General features: G+C 36.8%; 1 protein-coding gene across 1 annotated transcript; it reads left to right on the top strand.

Annotated features, from left to right (window-relative positions):
- The first annotated feature begins 4,444 nt into the window (after positions 1 to 4,444).
- On the top strand, positions 4,445 to 23,384 carry gsk3bb (glycogen synthase kinase 3 beta, genome duplicate b). The gene is made up of 11 exons (XM_042761716.1): positions 4,445 to 5,234; positions 11,174 to 11,367; positions 11,504 to 11,587; positions 17,453 to 17,563; positions 17,879 to 18,009; positions 19,053 to 19,157; positions 19,869 to 19,968; positions 20,327 to 20,423; positions 20,604 to 20,789; positions 22,143 to 22,238; positions 22,322 to 23,384. Exons 1-11 carry the CDS (start codon positions 5,147 to 5,149, stop codon positions 22,387 to 22,389), a joined length of 1,260 nt encoding a protein of 419 aa, XP_042617650.1. The 5' UTR covers positions 4,445 to 5,146; the 3' UTR covers positions 22,390 to 23,384.
- The last annotated feature ends 1,184 nt before the right edge of the window (positions 23,385 to 24,568 follow it).

The raw sequence follows: 24,568 nt of genomic DNA, 5'->3' as shown, positions 1-24,568 counted from the left end.
TTTCAGGTCTTTTATTGTTTTAATACTGATGATTTTGGCATACAGCTCATGAAAACCCAAAATTCCTATCTCAAAAAATTAGCATATCATGAAAAGGTTCTCTAAACGAGCTATTAACCTAATCATCTGAATCAACTATTAAACTCTAAACACCTGCAAAAAGATTTCCTGAGGGTTTTAAAACTCCCAGCCTGGTTCATTACTCAAAAAACCGCAATTATGGGTAAGACTGCTGACCTGACTGCTGTCCAGAAGGCCATCATTGACACCCTCAAGCGAGAGGGTAAGACACAGAAAGAAATTTCTGAACGAATAGGCTGTTCCCAGAGTGCTGTATCAAGGCACCTCAGTGGGAAGTCTGTGGGAAGGAAAAAGTGTGGCAAAAAAACGCTGCACACACAACGAGAAGAGGTGACTGGACCCTGAGGAAGATTGTGGAGAAGGACCGATTCCAGACCTTGGGGGACCTGCGGAAGCAGTGGACTGAGTCTGGGGTAGAAACATCCAGAGCCACCGTGCACAGGCAAGTGCTTTTGAACCAGAAACAGCGGCAGAAGTGCCTGACCTGGGCTCAGAGAAGCAGCACTGGACTGTTTGCTCAGTGGTCCAAAGTACTTTTTTCGGATGAAAGCAAATTTTGCATGTCATTCGGAAATCGGGAAATCAAGGTGCCAGAGTCTGGAGGAAGACTGGGGAGAAGGAAATGCCAAAATGCCTGAAGTCCAGTGTCAAGTACCCACAGTCAGTGATGGTCTGGGGTGCCATGTCAGCTGCTGGTGTTGGTCCACTGTGTTTTTATCAAGGGCAGGGTCAATGCAGTTAGCTATCAGGAGATTTTGGAGCACTTCATGGCTTCCATCTGCTGAAAAGCTTTATGGAGATGAAGATTTCGTTTTCAGCACGACCTGGCACCTGCTCACAGTGCCAAAACCACTGGTAAATGGTATACTGACCCATGGTATTACTGTGCTCAATTGGCCTGCCAACTCTCCTGACCTGAACCCGCATAGAGAATCTGTGGGATGATATTGTGAATGCAGAGAAAGTTGAGAGACGCAAGACCCACACTCTGGATGAGCTTACGGCCGCTATCGAAGCATCCTGGGCCTCCATAACACCTCAGCAGTGCACAGGCTGATTGCCTCCATGCACGCCGCATTGAAGCAGTCATTTCTGCAAAAAGGATTCCCGACCAAGTATTGATGCATAACTGAACATAATTATTTGAAGGTTGACTTTTTTTGTATTAAAAAACACTTTTCTTTTATTGGTCGGATGAAATATGCTAATTTTTTGCGATAGGAATTTTGGGTTTTCATGAGCTGTATGCCAAAATCATCAGTATTAAAACATATAAAAGACGTGAAAATATTTCAGTTGGTGTGCAATGAATCTAAAATATATGAAAGTTTAATTTTTATCATTACATTATGGAAAATAATGAACTTTTTCACAATATGCTAATTTTTTGAGAAGGACCTGTACGTTTCTACTTTTGCACCCATACAAGTCAGGGAATGAGCACACCCTGCTGGCTGGACTAAAACTAGCTGCAGCAGCTAGCTATATTTTCACAAATGGTCTCCCACCAAGTGTACCGATCAGGCTCTGGCCTGCTTATTTTTAGTGAGGAACCAGACACTGTCTACTGCACACAACAGCTGCATTCGTAGTCTGCACCTTAATGAAGGTGCTCTAAAAGAGGGGTATCAGGATGTGCTACCAGCCTAAACAATGAGGTCAAATTCATATTTAAGATGGGGAATTAATGACAACAGAATGTCAGGAGGCCAGTTTAATGCCTCATCTGAAGAATGCTCTTTTTTTTTACATGGGCCGGTTTTATGCTTTATCAAAGGTTGCTTCTTTTTACAGTCTGAGGTCTGCATTGTTATACAAGGACTTTTGCACCCATACAATTTATTGAATGAGCACAACCTGCTCTCCGAACTAAAACTAGCTCCAGCAGCAAGGTATTTTTTTTTTTTTTTTTTTTACAATGGCCTTCCGGCCATCAGATAGGAATGCTGTGAAATGATCACTATAACATGGGTGCTACCATATTTTTATAATGTTTGGGAACCACTGAATAACAGTATGTCAGAAAAAAAAAAATGAAAAAAGAATACACAATGAAACTGAGGCAAACGACAATGCTGGTGTAACGGAGGCCATTTAGCCTCCTTGTTAGACCCAGGTTCGAGGCCAACTCGGAGCGAGGACGAGGTGTGGCGGCGAGGACCTGGGAGAGAGGGGTTACACTGGTAGTCTGTTCAAAGCTGATTTAAAGGTGATTCTTTGATGACGACATTAGATTATAATCATACACTTGTTTTCCAATACAGAAGCTGCACACTGGTTAGGCCTATGTTTTGACTAACATTTCCTTACTTCAGAGAGCAGTTGGCAGAGATTCACAAGCGTTTGAATTTCCGCTACTTCCTGAAGGATGTAGGTCCCGCTGATGAATGTCTTGTGTATTTCATTATTTTTGTACATTCTAGTCATTTCGCCAGTAAATGGGAACACATCTTACAATCCATCACCTCAAATTTCAACTTTTCAACAAAAACATCCTCAAGTACTTATACCTATTGCTATGAACATGAGAGCTTTCCCATTGTCATATTTCTTACCAAATTTTCATCCAAGAGTTGTCATTGTCAGAATTTTACCACAAATTTCTCTGCATTCACGAACAAATGAGCTGCTCATATGCTTTGTAACAATGTTATACATGTCATTTAATCTTGGTCAAAGAAGCATAACTTTGGACATTGCTGTTCTAGTTGGAAGCTTAGAAATGTAACCCATTCATTCCAAGATGATGATAACATCAGCAACAATCATGACAACATTATCATCATCTTCTTTATTCCAAGTTGATGTTGAGATCAGTTGCAATCTGGATGACATTTTTATCATTTTCTTTTTTGGTTTTAGCAGATGGGAACAGGGGAACAGTCGACGAAACCAATGATGGCTCTTTGAAGACAAATCCAAAACAGAAATGCAAGGGCTAATGATACCACTATACCACATTTTAAGCAATTATTTTATAGAAACTTTTTTTTTCCTCAAACTTTCATGAAACCATTTGAACTTGCGAATTTGAGATATTTAAACTAGATTTTTAAAAACATTTTAAAATCATTTTTTTGATGCATTCAGTCAGTGGTTAAAGGGCATGTAGAGGTAAGACAATGGTCAGGATTGGCACCGAAAGAAAATATACTAGCTCTGATCAGCAGCAGAGCAAACATGATCCTCATGCTGAAATCCATCATCAAAGAATCCGTGCTCACAAAGAGGAGCGAGTGTCAATGCCAGAGCATACAAAGTGAGGGTGTATGTACATACCAACTATTATTAATAGATTTTTATAAAAAAAAAAAAAATAATAATAATAATTTAAAAAGAGCTGTAAAAAATGTGCAAGTATCATATTGTATCATAATAAAAAGAACAAATAAAAACAGGTGGTTGACCAGTATGAGTTTTGTATGCGAGATATCAGAGTTCTTCAAATACTTATCTTACACAAAATTTGTAAAACATACATTAAACATATTAAATATATTTTAACCTTTTGCAAAATGTTGTAAGTAGATTTTGGAGCTGACAAAAGAGGGAACAACTAGTCAAGACAAGTCATAGACCCCTGATTTACATGACGGTTGTATAAAGTGTCTGTTTAATTAATACACTCAATCATCATTGGCTTGCGGATTCTCCACCCATTTGCTTCCAGGGCGCGCGTACGTCACGTCTACGCCTTCACAATGTCGAAATCACGTTGCGCGCTCTCAGCGGAGAGCTCATGTGAAAGCGCGTTTACGTAAAAGACGTATTATTTTCCAAAGCGACTGTGGCGGAAGTAATGTAACAGCAGCAGATGAGCGAAGAAGAGAGAGAGTACTGTACTGCGCTATCCTTCACTTTACTGCAGGAGGTAGTGGTGGCTGGGAAGCCTGACTAATTTCCGTGAATCGGTTCTTTTGAACAGTTCATTTCAAAGAAACAATTCAGCGATTCTCTACGTCATGACGACATTACGTCACCACGTGGTCCCGGCGTGGCTCTTAAACGTTACAATATACACATATTGCTGTTTCGATTAAATTTTATGTAAACGAGTGTATAGTGTCCCAGTTCAGTCAGTTTGCCGCAATGACCCAACTCATAAAAAAACATAGTTTAGAACTTAAATATAATTTTCATTTACATTAAAAAAAAAAAAAATCCTGATTATTGATTTACATTTTGGCTAAATGAGCCGTCATAAACGTAATTACAGTAGACCTAGGTTTTATTGGTCAATATTTATGCAATTTGGCTTTTTTAAAATATTTACAATACTATCAGCGGAATCAAAAACCAGTCCGATTCTGGAACGAGTCGTTTTGAAAGATCCATTCAAAAGATTCGATTCATGACTAGGAATGATTCGTTCATGAATCTCACTCGCATCGCTAGCAGGAGGCGTCCAGAGCGGCTGTGTCACTCGGAAGGAAACATCTCCGGCAGGGATTCTGTGTTTTTTTTATAGGGCTCAAGAAAAACCTAGCGACATCCTTACAGACATTTTAAAGACAGATGCATGAATTATTTGCGGTTTATCGAATCTAGATCAGTATTCAGGGACTGATGCGGCCATGGCAAGTCTCGGTGTCAGCTTTATCGATACCCGCCTGCAACATCTGAAGGATACAAAGTGAAAGATAAATTATAATTGAGCAAGTTTATCAGATCTCGACAGACTTCATCAGCGCGCATGCGAGATAACAGCTCTGCGCTCTGGATATGCTGATGTGAACTGATACAGGCTGAATGTCTGTCCAAGATAATGTGATTTTGTTTTTCAATAGACATTTTTCTGTGACATTATCATCGGCGAGTCTAAAACGGGCACCCCTAATCTGTGCCATTTGCCTTGTAAAGTGTTTTTAAGCGGCACATTTGTTGGTTAATGAGCGGATATCTTCATCTACAATCAGCTGACCACATCTGAATCACTGCATCAGAAGAGATAACCTAGAGTCTTCCTTTATTTGGATTAAACAGAAGCTATTCGGAACCCAGATATTTAGTCTTGTGTTAAAGGAGCCTATAAGGATCGTGGTTGAACAGTAACGGGATCTTGGAGATGTCAGGCCGGCCTAGGACCACCTCATTCGCGGAGAGCTGCAAGCCAGTGCCGCAGCCTTCAGCCTTTGGCAACATGAAAGTCAGCAGTAAGTATCAACATCTAGCCTACTACTCTGTATCTCATATCGTAATATTTCTCAACCAGACACTATACGCTAATCAAGAAATTAACACTTGGTTATGATAAGGATGGATATGTGTATGATATACAGTTTGTGAGCATCTGTCATATCCTCTAATATTCCTCTAATGTAATGCTGTCTGGATCTCAAGGGATGGGTCAGGTCCTGTCTCTTATTATCAGATCTGCTCAGTGGAAATACATTTGCTGCATTGAGCTCTGAGAAAGCACCCTGCCTGGGCATCATTGCACAGCTCAGTAGTTTATTCCAGGGAGGTTGCAGTGCCCAGATCTTTTTTTTTTTTTCAGCAAGATAATGACTGCGTTAACATGCACAAGAATTGTAACATAATAATCAGATTTTTAAACATGTAATCATGTAAACACATCACCCTGATTACAAGGTAGCTAACTAAAACTTAAACCATAAAAAATACCATTATTTGAAATAAATGAAACATTTACTGAAATAAAATAAAATAAAATATAAAAAATTGATTTTTTTCATTTCAGCTATTTGCCACATTGTTTAATTGGATGTAGTAAAAATAACAGTGAATAAAAGCTACATAGACATTATTAAAAAACAAATGAAAATGCCAGAAACACACAGCAAAATAACTAAAACTTCAACTAAAATAAAATGAAAGCAGAAGATATAAAAATAAAGAATAATTCTAAATGTTAATAAACTATAATAGTATCCCGATGATCCTAAACTAACACTGACCTGATTATCATAACCAGACTAATCAAATATTCCAGGTTATAGAAGTATGAAAAAGACAGGTGTCACATGATATATTATTATAGCGTTTATTCTGAATAAAGTGTTTATGTGACCAAAATGTCTGTTTAAGGAATATGCCTTTATATGTCTTTTACAGATGTAAAAAAAAATATTGTGTCCAGTTTTGGCAATCACATTTATATGATAAAAACATGATTATATTCAGATATTATTCAGAATATTCCTATATGGACACAAAATTGTCATTTAAAGGGACAGTTCACCAAAAAAATGAAAGTTCTGTCATCATTTACCATCAAGTTGCTCCAAACCTGTATGAGTTTCTTTCTTCCGTTGAACACAAAGGAAGATATCTTGAAGAATGCTGGTAACCAAACGGGTGACGGTAGTCATTGACATTTTTTCCATACTGTGGAAGTCAATGGCTACCGTAAACTGTTTGGTTAACCACATTCTTCAAAGTATCTTCTTTTTTTGTACTCAATAGGAGAAACCCATACAGGTTTGGAGGATGAGTAAATGACACAGTTTTCATTTTTGGGTGAACTATCACTTTAAGAGCTTAATCTGAGACCTTTTAGCTGGTTGGATTCATTGTCCTTGGATTCATGATGTTCCTTGATGAGCTCAGTGCTTGTTTTAGTGCCCTGAGACCCTTGAAAAGGTATTGATTTATAAGCCATAAATGTCTATAGGCATAGCTTACTGCTTGATATCTCACTTACTTTCTAGCTGGACAATGTTTAGCTGCATGAGCTGTAAAATTGCCCATTGCCCCTCTTTGAACCCATGCCTCATGGTTTGATTGACAGGCCTCTCTCCTGAGCCTCAGCCCAGCTGGATCACTCATTTCCTGCACTAATGATGTGTATCTCAGCACTGTGCTTCTCAGGAAAGGAGGATCAGAGGGGTGTGTGTGACTCACCTCTGACTCTACCTCTTTTCCAAAAGACTATACCCACGGCAGCTGTCTGTAGAGTCACAGTCAACTTAACAATAGGGGAGGACATGTGGATTGGCACTCTGACCGGCGCTTAACACATCCATGTCTGTCTAATGATTTTCTACCATAATGGAAACTCAATGTTTCATTAGATCTGCTTGGGATTAGGTTTTGGAGAGTATAAAAGGAGACATGTACAGCTCGTATTTTCCCTCAAACAGTATGTACAGCAATGTAATTGTGAAAAAAAAAAAATATATATATATATATCATTTTTATTGAAATTTAGTGCACTTCATACATACAATATTGGAATATAAACACATCTAACTAATTCTATCATCAAGTAATTCTTCATTGCAATGTGTTGAAACATTTCTTTTTTAGGTCCTCATTTGATATTAGAAGTCAAACATGAAGTTTTCGGAAATTTATAAAGAAATTATTACGTTTATTCTTAAAAAATCAATAAAAATAACAAAAATTAAAAAAAACACAAAACAATATCACAAAACAATATTAAGCAGCTCAACTGTTTTCAATATTTTGATGATAATGATAAATATTTATTGAGCAGCAAATCAGTATATTAGAGTGATTTCTGAAGAATCATGTTATTTCTGATGCTGAAAATTCAGCTTATCATAAATTACATTGTAAACTATATTAAAATGGAAATTAGCAGCCTTGTGTTAGCATTTATAATATTATTGATTTTTATTTCAAAAATTGATTAAATAAATTCAATAAAAAAATGCATATTTAAACAATAAAAATCCATATTATGAAATAGGCATTTTGTTCATTCAAATAAAAATCCATATTATGAAATAGGCATTTTGTTCATTCAAAATGCTATTTTTTTTCTTTTAATTTTTTTTTTCTGGCATGTATGTGAGAGTATTTCCCGAGGTCCTGTGGTTGATCTGATCAGCTGGCAGCAAATGACTCCCAGCATCAGCCTTGCCAGCTGACTCATCTTGCTGCCATAGCAACGCCCAGGCCTGAGGCAGCATGACTTCCTCCACCGGGTGTGTCTCCACTAGAGAGGGCTACATCTGAGCATGTGACACGCTCATTATCGTCACACACCAACTAGTTCAGGTCTAGACATGCTTGTCAGAGAACAGCAGCAGGCCTCTCTTCATAGCTGTGTAATTACATTTCCTAGCTCGAATTAAAGATAATACCATGAACCTGTCCAAGCAAATTAGGGCTTAAACCTGTTTATCTCCTTAGGGAAGGTATCTATCTAATTAATATGAAAGAAACCAGCCAGTGACAGAAGAAAGTCTGTTAAATATTACTGGTGTTGATCATAAATATATTGTTGACATTTAAAAATATGTCTTTTCAGTGAACAAAAAGCTGAAAGAATAATATTTTGGTATCATATTAGTAGGTGTCAGTTGGGAAATACTGGCAGATATTTAATTGTGCGAATTGTCCCAGTTTTTACATTAAGATTACATTTGCTGACATTTAATGCTCACTTAAAAGTAATCTTCAATATATATATATATATATATAGTTTAAATTAATAGTGTTGTTAGGTTGTTTTATTGAATGAATTGTCTCATGTCATCCAGGCTGCATTTATTTGATCACAAATACAGTAAAAGCAGAAATATTGTGATATATTATTACAATTTAAATGAACTTTTTTCTATTGTAATATAATTTAAAATGTAGTTTATTTCTGTGATTCAAAGCTGAATTTTCAGCATCATTACTCCAGTCTTCAGTGTCACATGATCCTCCAGAAATCATTCTAGTATACTGATTTGCTGCTCAATTTCTTATTATTAGTTATGTTGTAAATAGTTTGTAATATTTGTTTTCCAGGATTTTTTGTCAAACAGAAAGTCTAAAAAACAGCATTTATTTGAAAGTCTTTAATGTCATTTGATCAATTCAATGCATTCTTGCTTGAATTCACATGATATTCTTATAAATCTTACTACCGACCCAATTTTTTTTTTATGATAGTGTAATATAAATAATATAAAAACGTTGTAATACTGTTAAATGTAATATTTAGTAAATGTGAGTATCCATTTTTCATACTGTACATTTTAATGCCGTAACATGAAAATAATTATTGGCTTATTGCTATCATTCAGGATTTTAATATTAGTGCATCCCTAAGTGCAGCCAATTGAACATCGGTGCCTCACAGCCTGTCATACGCTTCAAGATAATTATGACATTCATCCTGACTAACATTCATAATAATAAAATCAAATATACAAGGGTTGATATTAGGGCTGCACGATATTGGGAAAAAATGACATTGCGATATTTTATTTTTCTGCGATATATATTGCGATATGAAATCTAATCTAATTTTTTCTTACAAACAAAAATGGGGTGAGCACACTTACATTCATTTTAAATGATTTAAACATCAGAGTATTATTTAGAGTAAATCGTTTGTAACTTTAGGATATGGTTTCTTAAACATATTAACTAACATGAACTTACCACGGCAATACTTTTGTTACTATATTTATTAATCTTTGTTTATCTTAGTTTATAAAAACACAGCTGTTCATTGTTCGGTAATGTTACTTCACAGTGCATTAATGTTAACAAATACTGTACAACTTTTGATTTCAACAATGAAGGCTTAGCCTAATTGTTGAAATTAACAATATTGTAGAAGTGCAGTTTTGTAATAGTAAATTTTAAATAATGTAATAATGCTAATAAATATAACATTATTGTAAAGTGTTACAGATTTTTTTTATACACCATTCAGGTGTCTCGTGAGTTCAGTGTTGGACAGGTCAGGAAACCATTCATTAAATTGAATAGGTTCAAAGGAACATTAGTTCGCGAATCAGACGTGTACGGCACGCGTTGTGTAATTATCTCGGCAGTTTAGTATATCGCACAAGATTTGACAACACAGAAAAACTGCATCAATAGTTTTTTTTTTTCGACACCATCGTGTCAATTGATTTTGATTAATATGCGCGAGGGAGAGGCGCTCTTCGTGTTGTTTGAAGACGGTGAAGGTGAGCCGGGGCGCGCGCTCTCTCTCTCTCTCTCTCTCTCTCTCTCTCTCTCTCTCTCTCTCTCTCTCTCTCTCTCTCTGCTCGTTCTTATATGCGCACTGTTAAACTCCACGGCTCAAACACCTGCACCTGATAAACTTTCACTCTATGACAAGCTGTGCAATTAATCAATCACAGCAGCTGGCCCGTACGGTTACAATAACGGATCAACTACACAGACTACACGCACATCGCGATGTGACTATCGTGGATTCGTACTCGCGATATCGATGGTTAAACGACACATCGTGCAGCCCTAGTTGATATGTAGAAAGTTGGTGGTTAATTTCTGCAGGGCTAATCATTGGATATTCATAATCAGTTCATGTTTTATTTACGATCGTTTCATTTTCATCTGTTCTTAACACAGCGGATGGTGAGGGATAACTATTTTGTATGTGAGATAATGTGATTAATGCTGAAAAGTCTCTTAGACCGGAGAAGATTAAGCTAAGCTGCGTCTTATATTAAATGCCTCGGTTTATCTGAATTGCTAAATGACTAGTCAGTTGGCGAGCGGGATGGTGTCAGAGGAGCAAGATGGGAATATTATCTGGGTAAGTAATGGGCCGTGACTCAATTAAAATTCCATGCTGCGTAAGTTTGGAAGCCGAAATCTTTATTAGTTCATTGTGCGGTTGTGTGTGCACACGCACACCCTCTGACTCATCACATTTCCCCGTGCTGAACATGCACTCTGTCTGCACTTTACTCCACGGCTCACCTGACCTGCCAAACACACACACACACACACACACACACACACACACACACACGTGCTTATACTATTTCACTTAAGTTAAATTGACTTAGATTGCCTGCAAACATGCAGCGAGACTGTTAGTACTGTTAGTACTGTTAGTACTGTGAGTACTGAGTTTCAAAATATATTTCTACTTTATAATTGTGGGCAGTTCCCATTTTGTCCTCATATTGCCCATTTTCATGTTGTCAAGCACTTACTCAGGGGTGCGAAACTGTGATGAGGTGTGAAGCGGATGTGTTTAACACATATATGAGCTCAGGTGAATAAATGATACACACAGGATCTCAGGCTAATGAGCATAGTAACACCTAGAGAGCATGTGACCATGTAAAACCAGCCAGTTCATTACAAAGAAATGATCATTGTATTTTCTCTCTCTCTTTAGGAGATAAAGATGGCAGTAAAGTTACAACAGTGGCCGCGACCCCCGGTCAGGGATCTGACCGACCTCAGGAGGTCAGCTACTCGGACACAAAGGTCATCGGGAACGGCTCGTTTGGGGTTGTTTATCAAGCGAAGCTGTGCGATACCGGAGAGCTGGTGGCCATAAAGAAGGTGCTGCAGGATAAAAGGTTTAAGGTAAGAAATTCTTTATTGTTGGTTTGTCATTAAGTCTTAAAGTGACAAGTTTAGCCTTATAACCATTTAGCATTATATTGATGTCATCTCTCATGATTCTTTCTTCCTCTCTGTCTATTAATTGTTTTTATGTCAGAATCGTGAGTTACAGATCATGAGGAAGTTGGATCATTGTAACATTGTCCGTCTGCGCTACTTCTTCTACTCCAGCGGAGACAAAGTGAGTGCCACTCTTTTCCCCGAGGTGCCCTTTTTTTTTCCAGCAAATGCTTATTGGGATATTATTTTGGTGCAACCCTGAGTGTACACCCTTTACACAAGCAAACTCAAGGGACTGCAGCAGAGCCCTGCAGGTAGTTTGGCTCTTGCACACTGAGTTACACTCTGGACACCAGCAAACTCATACTTGAAAAAAATCCAATAGAGTTAGACCTTTTAGTCAAGTGCTTTTATTTAAAAAATATGTAGAGTAAATTAAAAGATATTACAAGAAATTATATTTCACCTAGGGAAACGTGAGCCTATTTTCTATGATTGTTATTGCTATGTTAATAAGTTATTTATGGTAATGTGATTTTCTTTTAATGGTAAGTATTTGTGGCAAATTGCCATGAAAATTGCATAATAAATGATAACAGGGTTTCTGCTGATCTTAAAAAGTCTTAATTCACATTTCCACAAATAAAGGCCTAAAAAAGTCTTAAATCAGAGCAGAAAGTCGTAAATGCATAGAGTCATGGATTTAAATGTTGCATGCACTGCAGAATTAAATATATCTTCCTCAGTGTTTTTGTTTCCCAGTACAAATCTCTAAGCATCCTAAACTCAATGTACATTTACATTTACTTACTAGAAACTGAGCAAAATGTATTTACTTTATGGTTAAAACAATAACAAACATCTGTTAAGAGGTATGAATGAAAACTTGTTTTCCCTTTGAAATAGGATTTTTTTTTTTACCCCATTGGCAGATATTTGTTCTTGTTTTAATCATAAACTCAGTGTTGATAACTTTCTCATAAAACAAGACTTCTTATTTCATGTAATTTTGCTTCTCAAGTAAATGTGTCTTGCTTAAAGAATCTTTAGGCATTTGCACTAGAAAACAAGACAAAAATACAGATGATAAACATTGTTTTTTGCAGTGTGATCAGAAGGTACAGTAAAAATTTCCAAATTCTTGTAGTTGGGAGCATTTGTTACGTTTTCCTTAAAAAGGTCTTAAAAGTCTTAAATTCTCCATCATAAAACCTGCAGAAACTCTGAATAAATAAATAAGTAATCAATCTATCTTAATAGTGCTGTACTTTTCACTTCATGCATATATTTAGTAGGGCTGTGTATCACCAGCAAAGTCACGATATGATACGATACGTTACGATACATATCCCGATACATGACTGCACTGAATTTCACCTCAGCAGAACTGAGTAAAACAGCTGTTTATTAAACACTGCATACTACAGGGCCATTGCTAACTATTGGCAGAACAGGCAGTTGACCTCTGCATTGTGAAGGGCCTCCATAACTGTATTCAGTACATACACAAGAAGACATCTGCTATCCAAACAGGGTGGTATTTTTGTTGTGATTTACAGCTCAGGCTGCTCATGCCCTCCAGTGTTGACTTGTGGACGGGATTTCTGTAAATCCTGCGATAGCCCTGGGGGCAAAACCTGTCACAGCAGTGGCCATTGACAGCTCAGTAGGAAACTTTTGATTGATGGGAAGCTAAACTGTTAGACCAGCCCTATTTTTACTGTATGACAAGCTCTGGCTCCTGTGCAGCCAGCCAAAGGAACAATGTGTGCGTGTAGAGAGTTCACCGAGTTCAGGTCTATGGGAGTTCAGACTTCTCTTTTAATGGATAATCTGTAAACAGATCACACAAATAGGATCGGAGTCTTGTCAGGATCCTATAACGAGAATGCTATAGCATTACATACATGAGAGTAGGTTTTTACAGAGTAAAGTTTTAACTTTACAAGCTGCAGACATCCAAAATCAACCGTTTCTTTCTTTTTGAGAGTGAAGAACAAGGTACCACAATGTAACCCAACACTAACCATGTTCATATAGTTCATGTCAGAGGCAGTCCACTTCAGCCAGGAGGGCTGCATTCATATATAAATATAGATTGCAGCTCATGCTTTGGCTGTGGTTTGGAAAATTATTGGTTGTGAGACTTGAGAATTTTTCTGAGCAAAGAGGGTCTGTTTTATCCACATGCTCCTTTGTTCCCCTTCACGTTTTGGATTGAGTGAATTCAATTGAAGTGGCACATCAGTCAGAAAAGCAATCAAGGACCTTTCCATGACTAAACCAGTGTTTAATAGAGTATTTTTTCTCTGTGCTGACTTGGGCCCGAAGTTTGGATTTTCAATATTACTTCCTCGAAAATATAATAAATATGTATTTTTAATAACATAAATGTATATGTGTATATCTCTATAAATACACTTCCTTTTGCTAAGATTTTTAATGTTCTTGAAAGAAGTCTCCTAGGTTCACCAAGACTGAATTTATTTGGTACAATAAAAGAGTCAGTTTGTGAAATATCATTACAATTTTAAATGAACTATGCTCTACTTTTAATATATATATATATTATTATATATATATTATATATATATATTTAATTAATTTAAGCATTTAGATACTTTTTTATTATTTGATGAATAGAGAATATAAGAGAACAGCACTTAATATTTTCTGCATTTTAATGCATAGAAAGTTCAAAAGAACAACATTTATTTGAAATAAATTTACATTTAGTCATTTAACAGACACTTTTATCCAAATCGACTTACAGATAAGGGCAATAGAAAAAAATCAAACCAACCAAAAGCAACAAAATGTAAGTCCCAGTTAGTCTAATGCAGTACACATTTTTTTGTATATATGTATATGATAAATAAAAAGAAAACAAGTACATAAATTAAAATTAGAATAGAGAGTGCTAGTTTTAGAGGGTCAAGGTTTTTATAAATAAAAAGAAAAGTAGATAAAATAGAATAGACTAGAAATTAATAGAATACAATAGAATAGAATAGAATAGAATAGAGAGTGCTAATGTTAGAGGGTCAAGGTTTTCTATAAATATAAAGAAAAGTGAATAGAATAGAATAGAATAGAGAGTGCTAATGTTAGAGGGTCAAGGTTTTCTATAAATAAAAAGAAAAGTAGATGGTAGACTGGTGCATTCAAGATGATCAGAACATCTTTAAATCAACCTATTTTAACCACAGTGTTTGTTTAACAGGCATGTTGTTTTACCAATGCTCAACCCGAACCCAGGCCATCCTAATGGTGGAGCCTCGTAAAGACTGGTTTATCCTTCCATAAACCAGATTAGTTCACTAAATGTCAGCCATCTAACCTAAAGACACACAGCGATGCACACACGAGAGGCCGCAGGGTGTATGGTTACTCACGAGTTATTCTTACACACACCGGCAGGGCTTCTCTTTTGTAACAAAGACAGAAAGAAAGACGTATAGAAAGAGATCATGTGTGAGGGGTGCTTTGAGAGGTATAAAAGAAAAGAAAAAGAAAGTAGGATGCTGTCAGTGATTGGCCAGTCGCAATTGATTGAAGGGATACTAAGACCTGAAACATACTTTACACCAGTGTATTAATACACGACACATATATTGCCTTGAAACACTGAAGTCCTGGTCATATGGTCTTTAATTTCAACAACAAAACTAATTTGTTCAAAACTATTTTTTTTTTCATTAATTTCCAGCAAGGAAGCAACTTTCTTTCACAGTTTCCACAAAAAATATTAAGCAGCACTGTTTTCAACATTAATAATAAGAAGAAATGTTCCTTTATCAGCAATATCAGCATATTAGAATGATTTCTGAAGGATCATGTGACACTGAAGACTGGAGTAATGATGCTGAAAATTCAGCTTTATGTCACAGGAATAAATTGCATTTTAAAATATACTCAAATAGAAAACAGTTATTTTAAACTGTAATAATATATATATTTTTGATTCTGTTATATTTGATCAAATAAATTCAAGTTTGGTGACCATTAGAGGATTCTTTAAAAAAAATAAAATAATAATATAAAAAAAAAAAAAAAAAAAAAAAATCTAATCTTACTGACCCAACTCTTTTGAATGGCAGTGTATGCATCACTTTCCTCCTTTTTTTAAAAAAACTGATCGGTCTGTTTACTTCACTCTCTGCATGATTATATGGTTTGTTTTGTTAAGACACTACTTTACATAAGTATATGTATATCTGCAATTTGAACAAAGTCTAATGCTAATGTAATGAGATATGTTAGCACCACAGTAAGGCAGAAACATGTTAACCTGATGATTTAGCTTGTGTAGAGTATGTTTATGGCTGGTGAAGAGGGTGTTTCTGGTCGTCTCATTGACGGACAGCAAGAGCAGGGCTGTCCTCACCGGTTTAACCCTCCATTCCAGCACGGTGACATCGTGTCTGACCACTGCGACTCCGTCCCGACGGCTCCCCTGGTGTCACAGAAACAGGATCAGTTCAGTTGTGTAACCCTGTCCAGACAGAACTCACCCGTTTACATACCCGTTTACTCACACTTGGCAGAGGGGTGGTTGAATCAAAGTTCATGGATATTAGCTATCATGTCACCTTATAGTCAAGAACAGAAATGAAACCTAGACTCAGTAGTGTGCAACTGGGAGCTACATTTGCTAAAATGTGCACAGCTAATGTATCCCACAATGCAATGCGGTTGTCTTGACCTTCCAAGCTCTAACTATTTCTCTAACTATTTTCATGCTTCATCATAAGGTCATGTGGCAACAGCATAACATACTACCATTTAAAATGTTTATCCTTGCATATTTTGCACTGTTTCACAAACCTTTTAAAATATATTATGAAGTATGCTAGTATTTGCTTTTTTCGGCAGATGTTACAATATTGTGTATTTTAGCATAGTTGGAATGCTATATTGACCAATCAGCATCAATTACAAAATTTACTCATAACAAAATTAAAAAAACCAGCATGGAGCATCATTACCAGTGTAAAAGCACCAGCATGGAGCCTTGATACTAATATTTGTCATTTAGCAGCCATTTGTATCACAGCCAATCACAGCAAACTCAGAAACCACTCGGCCAATCGCAGGACAATCACAGAGCCGATGTCACTGTTGTGAGGCAGGAGTTGGCTCAGTGCCTTTGGCAGGTTCATTTAGATACATTAAGAAGTTTATGGCTCTGGGGGGCACCACACAGAGAGAGAGAGAAATAATGACTGTTTAAATAATCTATGTGTGACTTGTGTGTTGAGTCTCAGACCCCCTTTTCCTCTGGAAAGACCACCACTGACATGTTCCAGCGAAAATGGGAATGAAATAAACACTTGAATTTTCAGCATCATTACTCCAGTCTTCAGTGTCACATGATCTTTCAGAAATCACAAAAAAAAAAAAAAAACATTATTTGATTATTTGATGAATAGAAAGTTCAAAAGAACATCTCTGATTGAAATGCTGTCCAATATAAAAGTCTTTGATGTCACTTTTGACCAATTTAATAAGCCATTGCAGAATAAAAGTAGTATTTCTTTCAAATAAACAAATTACTGACCCCAAACTTTTGAGCAATAGTGTATATCACAGTAATAATTTGTTATATTTAAAATTAAACTAAAAATGACTTGTATATTATATAACCACATAATAATGCTTATTTATTTCTTAATAATCTAGTCATTCTGTTGTATATAAAGCAAATAAAAGCACACATCCATGTCATGTTTTTCTGACCAAAAATGATATTTCTGTTTAATTCTGTTATTCATGTCAAAAGAAGATGGGAACCTAAATCTGTTTTAGTTCCCATTGACTTCCATTCTGTTTCTTGCTGATACAGTGGAAGTCAGTGGGAATCAGAAGCTGTTTAGTTACCAACATTCTTCAAAATATCTTCAGTGTTCTGCAGATTAAAGAATGTCATACAGGTTTGAACCGACATGAGAGTGAATAAATGACAGAATTTTAATTTTTCGGTGGACTATCCCTTATAAACCTGCTTCCATTCGTCCCTCACCTGTCGTCTTCTTCACATCCACAGAAGGATGAGGTCTATCTGAATCTGGTGATGGACTACGTGCCTGAAAACGTGTACCGAGTGGCCAGACACTACAGCAAAGCCAAACAGAATCTGCCCATGGTCTATGTCAAGGTAACCTCTGTTAACAGAATCTGACATTATTCACTGAAATCATGTGTTTTTGTTTGTTTGTTGCTGGACCAGCTCATGAAGCAAAGCTGCACAGCTTGCTTAGTAAAACCAGTCAACTAGTAGCATGGATTTTGTGGTGTAACTAGGTGAATCGTGGTGGTCTTGCTAGTTTAGATATACTGGCTGGATGTACAGTATGAGCAGGAGTGTTTGCACCACGACTTTGTTCCGTTCTGACCTTTACAGTGGAATATTTTGTAAATCTCAGCTTGCAAATTCTGTTGTATTGAAGTCACTGTTTATGTGTGTTTTCAGCTATATATGTACCAGCTGTTCCGCAGCTTGGCATATATCCACTCGTATGGGATCTGCCATCGAGACATCAAGCCGCAGAACCTCCTGCTCGACCCAGAGACAGCTGTACTCAAACTCTGTGACTTTGGAAGGTGAGACAGGGAAATTGGGTGCTGTCTTGCATATAACAACCTGCTGGAAAGTTAACAGCACTTGTGCATTTCAACTTCTTGAGTAAAACAATGTTTAAACGTTGCCTGAAATTCTGTATTGATGCTTTTAAATCTTGAAAATCTTTTGTTGACTGATATAAAGAAAATTCTGCATACACTACCATTCAAAAGTTTTGGGTCAGTAAAAAAAAAAAAATTTGAGGGTCAGTAAAAAAAAAAAATTTGAGGAGAAATTAATTCTTTTATACATCATATGACACTGAAGGCTGGAGTATTGATGCTAAAAATTCAGCTTTGATCACAGGTTTTTAAAATATATTCAAATTCAAAACAGTTATTTTAAATTGGAAAAATATTTCACAATATTACTGATTTACTTAATTGTTGCAGCCATGGTGAGCATAAGAGACTTTTTAAAAAAACATTAAAAAGTCTTACAATCCCCAAACTTTAAAAATGCTGTGCACGTTTGTGTTTCTTTAAAAATTGATAATTTGGAGTGAATACTGAAAGAAAAGCATGCAACACGTGTCTATCTTATACAGCATGTGAACTTAAAAGCATCCTAGGATGCACTTCATGAAGTTGGTTGAGAGAATGAGGACTTTGTTGCTTGTGTGATGTGGTACCTTTACTGGAAAACTTCATCTGGCAATTTTACAGAAACTGAATGTGTCTCATGTGTGAAATGTGTGAAATTTCATGGATCAGATCCCATCATCAGACACATTTAGTTTTCACATTTAGCATTCTGATCTAAATCTATGACTGACTTTCTTTGATTAAACTGCTTTAAACTTCTTGAAGTTTTTTAAAAGATTTGTTCCTCCGTAACAAACATTTGGATGTAGTTAGTGTCTGGCTATTTGGCGATAATGATCATGATTATTGTTCTTTTGATGATAATGTGTCCAGTGATGATGGCTGTTTTGATGTAGACGCGTGTTGGTGTAATTTCTGGTTATGTCTAATTCTCTCTGTCTGTGTCTCGCGTTTGGTCTGTCTCTTTCTGTCTCCTGCAGTGCTAAGCAGCTGGCGCGTGGTGAGCCTAATGTTTCCTACATCTGCTCGCGCTACTACAGAGCCCCTGAGCTCATTTTCCAAACAACACACCACAACCACAGCAAATCTAATCCAATTCTCATTCTAAAACTAAACTAACTAAACCACAACATGTGTATTAATGCAATAAACCCAACTCTAAAAAGAAAAAATATCATACCATACACAATCCTGTCCTGTTATAGTTTGCAGTCATAATATAAAAATGACTTAGATAGTATTGCACAATAGATTCATTTTAGCTTGAGTGTTACATTTAGTAAATCATTGTGTTTGTGCTGTGGTGTCAAAAATATATATTTGGGATTTTTTATGGGTTTTTGAAAGTTAAAATCATTTTCACCATGGTTGCATTTATTTGATCAGAAATAAAGTAATATAGTAATAGTGTAATGTATTCTTGCCATTTAAAGTAACTGTTACTATTTGAATATGTTTTAAAATGTAGTTTATTCCTGTGGTTGCAAAGCTGAATTTTCAGAAGCCATTAATTGACAATTTTCTGTTTCAGACATATTCAATGATACATGATTTAAAAAGAATGAATTTACATATTTTCACAGTTAAAACTACATGCATCAACAATCCATATTGCAGCAATTTCTAAATGCTTGAATGAATCACAACTCTAACAAAGCTGTTGTGTAATGCTAACAGAACTTAAAAACAACACTGAGACATGCTAATGACATGTGATTGAATACATTTGTGCTGCTAATCTTTGTTGTAAGAAGAGTGAGTGCTGTAATATTCAGTGTTTACCTTTGTTTTCATACAGACATTTGGTCGGCGGGATGTGTACTGGCCGAGCTGCTGCTTGGACAGCCGATTTTTCCTGGTGACAGTGGTGTCGATCAGCTCGTTGAAATCATCAAGGTATGGAAAGATTTGTGTGTTGCATGAGTTTCATAAATAATTAAAAAATCTGGATTGCTTCAACTTTTCTTTTTGCTGAAGTGTTTCATTATTCACTTTTCTAGTATTAATATTAATAAAAGTAATTCTAGTGTTATAACAAACCAATGGACGATAACTTCATTCTGAGCATGCACTTCAGCAGTAGGAAGGTTTTTGAAATGCTGTCAATCTTTTTATAGTTCACCAGCAGAAAAAAAATCACTCTGAAAGTGATTCCAACTACATTATTCCTCAGTATATACAGTAGTTGTTATAGTGGTGGTGTGTGGACTATATATTTTAATAGCAACAGAATAAGAGAACTTGTTTCCTCCAGGTGCTGGGAACTCCTACACGAGAGCAGATCCGGCAGATGAACCCAAATTACACTGAATTCAAGTTTCCACAGATAAAGGCACACCCGTGGACAAAGGTTAGCATTAGCGTTTCCATGTGTTTCAAGCTTTTTTATCATTTTAATTCTAGACTGTGATTCTGGTCTTCACAACCATCTTATTTTACATCTTTTTGTTTGTCTGAAAACAAAAACAGCATAATAACTCCCCTCCTACTAATTAAAAAAAAAATAGAAAAGACTTCCTTCTATGATTTCCTTTTCCGGCCCCGGACCCCTCCGGAGGCGATAGCTCTGTGTTCCCGATTATTGGAGTACACGCCTACGGCCCGACTCACTCCTCTGGAGGCCTGCGCTCACACTTTCTTCGACGAGCTCCGTGAGCCCAACCTCAAGCTCCCGAATGGAAGAGAGCGGCCTGTGCTGTTTAATTTCACTACACAGGGTATGCTGCACACAAATAATGATGATTGATTGAATCTTTTTGATGTATTGTAACAAGTATTAACTGATTTTAATAGCAAATGTACACCATCATTCAAATATTTGGGGTCGGTAATAGTTTTATTTAGTTTTTGGGGGCTAAGACTGCAGCAGCGCTCACATGAAGTGCTCATGACTTCATAAGTGGGAAATAGGAAGTTTCCTATGATAGCATGTGAAGACAGCAGAGAAGTGCTCTCGCTCAGCACAGTGGAGTGCATCGTTTTGCGATCACATTAGTCAAATGAACCGGGCTTTGGGGGTCATACGCGCTCGGGCACGGTTAAGATTGCAGACACGAGTGTCTCCCCACCAGCACCCGCACTCGCCCATCAAGTGCTGTCCTGCACCGTACTCTGTTGCGTTGGGTCCCGCGATAGTGCAGGTCTCTACTCGGAAGGTGCCTGTTATAATGTTATGCTCTGGACTCTGAGCATAACTTGTTTTTCTATAATAAACTATAAACTATTTTCTATAAAAACGTTAATGCCCTGGCTGTAGCAAATAGCTTTGGTTTTATAATTCATTTGATAACATTAATGTTGTAAGTTGAGATTTACAATACATATTTTAACTGCTACTATGTAAAAGGAATACTGCTGTAAAAAAAAGCACCTTATTTGTTTAGTGTTTGCAAACCAAATGTTATTGCACTTTTGTTCATATTGCAGTACTTTCAAATGGAAAAAGTGCACAATACACTACTTTTGAATTCATTATGGAATTTGGTGTATAACAATGTGATTAAAAAATGTAATCGTAGCCCAGCACTAGTTATTTTTGATTAGTAATAAACATTACTATGAACTTTATTTGGACAACTTTAAAGGCGATTTTCTCAATATTTAGATTTTTTTTTTTTTTCTTGCACCCTCTGATTCCAGATTTTAAATAATTGTATTTCAGCCAAATATTGTCCTATCCTAACAAATCATACATCAATGGAAAGCTTATTTATTCAACTTTGAGATGATGTATATGTCTCAATTTAAAACAATTGACCCTTATGACTGGTTTGTCATCCAGGGTCACATATGATGATTTGCTGCTCAAGAAGCATTTCTTGCTGCTTAATTTTTACATTTTTCTTTGATGAAGGAAAAGATAAAGAAGAGAATCTATTAGGAATAAAATCTTTTGTAACATTATAAATATGTTTACTGTCTGTTTTGATCAGTTTAATACATCTTAATTGAAATTCGAGTTTTCTTTCAAAAACACTGACCCCAAACTTTTTTTTGAATGTTAGTGTAAATGTGTTTTCACTTGCATAATTCTGTCTTTTGCACTAATATCCATTGCATTTAATCATCAGAGTTGTCCAGTAACCCCTCGCTGGCCTCCATACTCATTCCAGCACATGCTCAGAACCAGGTGGAAAACTCTTCCCAGTCTGCCTTGGCTGCAACAGGTCAGTTTTTCACTTTTGGCCTCTCACAAACCCCAAGACTGTCCTCACGCCCTTTTTTTTTTAACCTTCTCTTACTGTTCCAGGTGCCAACAGCGGTGATCGTGGTCTGAACACCAACGCTGCCTCTGCCGCCCCCAATCCTTCAACTTGAACCCCATCCACCCATCAATGAGCCACTTTTACGCTGCTGCTTATTAGTCACGGCCACTCCCCGGGTCAATGGCGTGGCTAAAACTAACCGAAAAGCTCATGATATGATGGATGCACCAAACCAAACCTTCCCCAGTCATTGTCTTTGTTTTTTTTATTATTATTGTTTTATTTATTGCTCTAAAGGATGAATCGAGGGCTCAGAAACACCACCCCAGGATTATCTGCAGTGATTTTTAACAATTCTCTCTGTCTCTCCTTTTCTCTCTCTATATATACACGTATATAAACCGTTACACATAGAAATAAGTTTTCATATGTCTACTTTGACATTTTTTAAAGGGAAATCTGTATGCTGTAGCCGCTTCTTCTTTTATAATTGTCTCGGGTCCCTTCCTTGTCACCTATGCCTAGAGACTATGAGCTGACACAGACGGCACAGGTGGGATTCAAGAAAGCTGGTTTCTTATTGGTCGATGCGCCCAAATTCTGAACGGCATGGACTGATTTCCAGGGCTTGTGTACATTCTGTAAACTATGTGAAATATATGCTAATGACTTTTGCCTTTTCCCTCAGTATTGGGCAGATATGTTGTATGCTTAAGCTGTATGCTGCTGTGTCCTCTTTGTTTTCCACCACTTTTGGACAAATTACATTATCCATTTGTTTCCTGCTCGTCTTCCCCTTTCCCATTGTATAATACTTCACTGAACTCTACAGATGTTGACACACACTTAATATTGGATCATTTTCTGTGAGTGAGAGTGTGTCTGTGAGCGCATGCTGTACGTCTTATGTCTATAAATACTGTATGCTGATTAGTGAGCTAAATGAATTAAGCACGAATTTAAGGAAAATGATAATCAGGACCTTAAAGGGATAGTTCACCCAAAAATTCTGTCATTAATTACTCACCCTCATGTTGTTCCAAACCCGTAAGACCTTCGTTCATCTTCAGAACCCAAATTAAGATATTTTTGATGAAATCCAAGAGCTTTCTGACCCTCCTTAGACAGCAACACAACTGCAATGTTCCCAGGTCAAGAAATGTAGCAAGGACATCGGTAAAATAGTCCATGTGACATCAGTGGCTCAACTTCAATATTGCAAAGCAATGAGAATAGTTTTTTTGTGCAAAGAAAACAAAAATAACGACTTTATTCAACAATTCTTCTGCATTATGTCTGCAGCGGTGAGCCGCCATTCTGGAAAGATTATCACGACGCATGTGCTTGCTTCCACTTCTTGTAAACAAGGCATGCCATGGTGCTGTTGCTTACGTTAACACACATGCGTAGTGTACACGAAGCAGAAGCAAGCGTCTGTGTCGTGATACTCTTTACACAATGGCGGCACACCGCTGCAGATGGGATGAAGAGATGAATTGTTGAATAGTCGTTAATTTTGTTTTCTTTACGCACAAAATGTATTCTCGTAGCTTCGTAAAATTACGGTTGAACCCCTGATGTCACATGGACTATTTTACCGATATCCTTGCTATGTTTCTGGACCTGGTAACATTGCAGTTGTGTTGCTGTCTATGGAGGGCAAGAGAGATCTTGGATTTCATCAAAAATATCTTAATTGGTGTTCCGAAGTTGGAACAACAGGATGGGTAATTAATGACAGAATTTTCATTTTTGGCTGAACTATCCCTTTAAAACCAAACATGTGAACAGGTTTCTGCACCGCCAATTCTAGCCTAAAGAAAGATGTCGGGTTTAGTTCTCAAAATCGTGTCATTGGTGTTAGAATTTAGCAGGAATTAGCAGCTGAAAGCGGTTTGAAGCCTTTAACCATCTGGACTGCTTCGCAGGGAAATTAACACTAATGAGGCGGAAGAAGATAAGATGGCAACACTTTCTCTACAGTACATTCGCTTCCATTTCTTGTTGTTTTTCTTCCTCTCGTCCTCTTTAGTGTCCCCTAGTGTTAGTAGAAGTGCACAACCGTGAGGCTGTTGTATCTTGTTCCTCCGAATACAGTCGTGAATTAGTACAGAAGAGTCACTTCAGACTGTTTATGTCTCTACCAAAAGTGTTGTCCGAAGAATTTTCCATTTGTTCTGTTGCACAGTTAAAGTGATAATTCACCCATATATGAAAATAAGCATTGTTTGCTCACACTCAAGCTGTTCCAAACTCATGACTTCCTTTCTTCCATGAATCCTGGAAGAAAT

The sequence above is a fragment of the Cyprinus carpio genome, chromosome A1, assembly GCF_018340385.1.
Source record: "Cyprinus carpio isolate SPL01 chromosome A1, ASM1834038v1, whole genome shotgun sequence".
NCBI classification, from domain to species: Eukaryota; Metazoa; Chordata; class Actinopteri; order Cypriniformes; family Cyprinidae; genus Cyprinus; species Cyprinus carpio.
The sequence above is the reverse complement of the archived record's forward strand: the minus strand, read 5'-3'. Positions and strand labels throughout refer to the sequence as shown.